Genomic DNA, 2,431 nt, shown 5'->3' on the forward strand with positions numbered 1-2,431 from the left:
AGAAAGAAAAAGAAGACTAAAGAATACGCACGTGATATTAGATAAGGTGAAGGAGGGGAGTATTATAAAGGGCTACGCTAGAGAGGTATATGTTACAAGTAACAACAGAAAGGATCTCCTTCCCTGTGCTGATGGTATAGTGGTTAGGAAGCCACTTAGGATACCAGCGGGAAATGATGGACGTGGCGGGGCCAAGTCACGTGATGTGCCATCACGCCAAGACGGTGCCATCAGTGATGGCAGGACCCGCATGTGATGGCAGCCATCAGAAGTGGAGACAACCATCAGTGATGGCAGGTCGAAGTTCTGATGGCAGGACTGGAAGCAATGAGGATATAAGGATGGACGGATTTCATTATTACTCTCGTTGTGGTTAACTCAAATTGTACTTTCTTACTAGTTACTCAACTTCACAAGATTAATACTCGTTAGTCTATTCGATATAGATTAGGAATTGTCAAACCTTTTGTTATCTATCTTACAAGCACGCCCACTCCACTGCATCGCCAGACAACCACCTCACGGCGCTCTTCACACCATCTCACTCGCCCTAACCTGGATCGAGCTTAGAGAAGTATCAGCACCCAACCCCGTGTAACACTTTGACCACCCACAGATTCAGTGGATTAGAAGATTAACAACAGGACGCCCGATTAAGATTCAAGATGTCTCACAATCACTCTCAGTCGCAGGCTAGTACCGGTGGACCAGTACAGGGTCCCGGACCAGAGCCGAACCCAGCACTCGATGACGAGATGCTGACTCCGAGCGACGATGAAGAAGATATCGAGAACCCAAGAGAAGTGGTTCATAATCTTAGGCGACAGGCCAAGCTCCAGGCACGACAGATGGCCAAAATACAAAACATGATAAACTAGCTCACGAGTTAGCTAATAGCCACACCAAACGAAAAACCTATCAAGAAACCCAAGATGGCAACCCTAGACAAATACGATAGTAACCGGGAAGGGTTACGAACGTTCCTCACCACTATCGAGTTATACTGCGGCTACAACAAAGTGCTACACGACGAAGAGAAGATTCTCATGGCCAATACCCACCTAAAGGGAAAAGCGGTAAGCTAGATGCAACCCTACGTAGAGGATTTTCTAAAAGACATCAACAATAAAGAAACAAAGGACGAGACGCGTACCTTGTTTAGTAGTTGGACTAACTTTAAGGAGGAAATAAGACGCATCTTTGGGGAGGTAGACGCGGAGCGCCAGGCGGAGAAAGCGATTTCTTGCCTAAAGCAGACCAAAGCAGTATTAGCTTATACAGCGGAGTTCAAGCAACTATAGGCGCAAATTAATTAGGATAATTCAGCACTTTAGACGGTATACGAAGCAGGTCTGAAGGAAAATATCAAAGACAAACTTATACACTACGACAAGCCGAAGGATTTATACTCGTTAATTAAGTTGGCAATAAGAATTAACACGCGATTATAGGAACGAAAAGAAGCCTAGAAAGGATACAGACTAGGGCCACCCTTCGCCAACACCTAACGATATTGGAGTAACAAGGATTACGACAGAGACACGTACATAACTAGCAAGGTACAAGATAAGTCTAAGGATAAGAATAAAACCTAAGGAAAGTTTAACGACGGCCTTTCTGCGGAAGAACGCAAGAAGCGTTACAATAGTAAGGCATGCCTCCACTATGGCGAAGTAGGACACTTCCGCAGGGACTGCCCGAAGAACGAAGTCAAGCAAGGAGCGGTCAAGATTGGGATGCTACGGATAGCAACACCTTACCCGACCAAGGAGCCAGACGAAACGCTTAGCGACCTAGACCTGTACGACGAAGCAAGACAAGCCACCAACAAGGCCTTTAAGCTAGTACAAGAGGCAATAGGACTCCAAGACTTCAAGTAGGACGACCCACTACTAATGGATTGGCAGGTTGAAGGGGCCGAAGTACTACGCCGCCTAAGAAACTAACAGTGCTAGATTTGTGGAATTACTAGGCACCAAGCCAACGATTGCAACATTAAAGGACGAGTCACAATCACGGGGCCTAGAGCAGAGGAAATTGCCTGCAAGGCTGCCTAGGAACAACCTAGGTTCAAGGAACCTAATAACGAGGAGACGCCTCAAACGTTCAAGGAACGAATAGAGCAACACGAGCGCCTATGTTAGGTCGACTGCCCAAAACAGTGCGATTATTACCTAAGGAAGCGAGAAGTGACCAGGGACAACAAGGACGATTGCTGCCACACGAATTTATGGCATAACGAGTGTCGAGTACTACATTATCACATGCACTAGCTAGGAAAGAAAGAAGCTTATAAGGAGCTATGCTAGATCAACTGTACAACTAATTGCCAGTTCCACTAGATACAACGACGGAATGCTCAAAAGGTAGACGACTACTACCATAGCACGATATCCGCCAAAGAATGCAAAGCAAAGCACTGTAAGATGCA

At 46.0% G+C, this 2,431-nt stretch overlaps 1 protein-coding gene across 1 annotated transcript; it reads left to right on the forward strand.

The window, feature by feature from the left end:
• Positions 1-665: 665 nt before the first annotated feature.
• SETTUDRAFT_25997 (uncharacterized protein) lies at positions 666-1,880 on the forward strand (the record flags this gene model as incomplete). Its single annotated transcript, XM_008024211.1, has 3 exons — positions 666-806; positions 924-1,076; positions 1,602-1,880. The coding sequence occupies 3 exons, from the start codon at positions 666-668 to the stop codon at positions 1,878-1,880; spliced, it is 573 nt and encodes a 190-aa protein (XP_008022402.1).
• Between the last annotated feature and the right edge of the window lie 551 nt (positions 1,881-2,431).

The sequence above is a fragment of the Exserohilum turcica genome (assembly GCF_000359705.1).
Source record: "Exserohilum turcica Et28A unplaced genomic scaffold SETTUscaffold_12, whole genome shotgun sequence".
Lineage (NCBI taxonomy): Eukaryota > Fungi > Ascomycota > Dothideomycetes > Pleosporales > Pleosporaceae > Exserohilum > Exserohilum turcicum.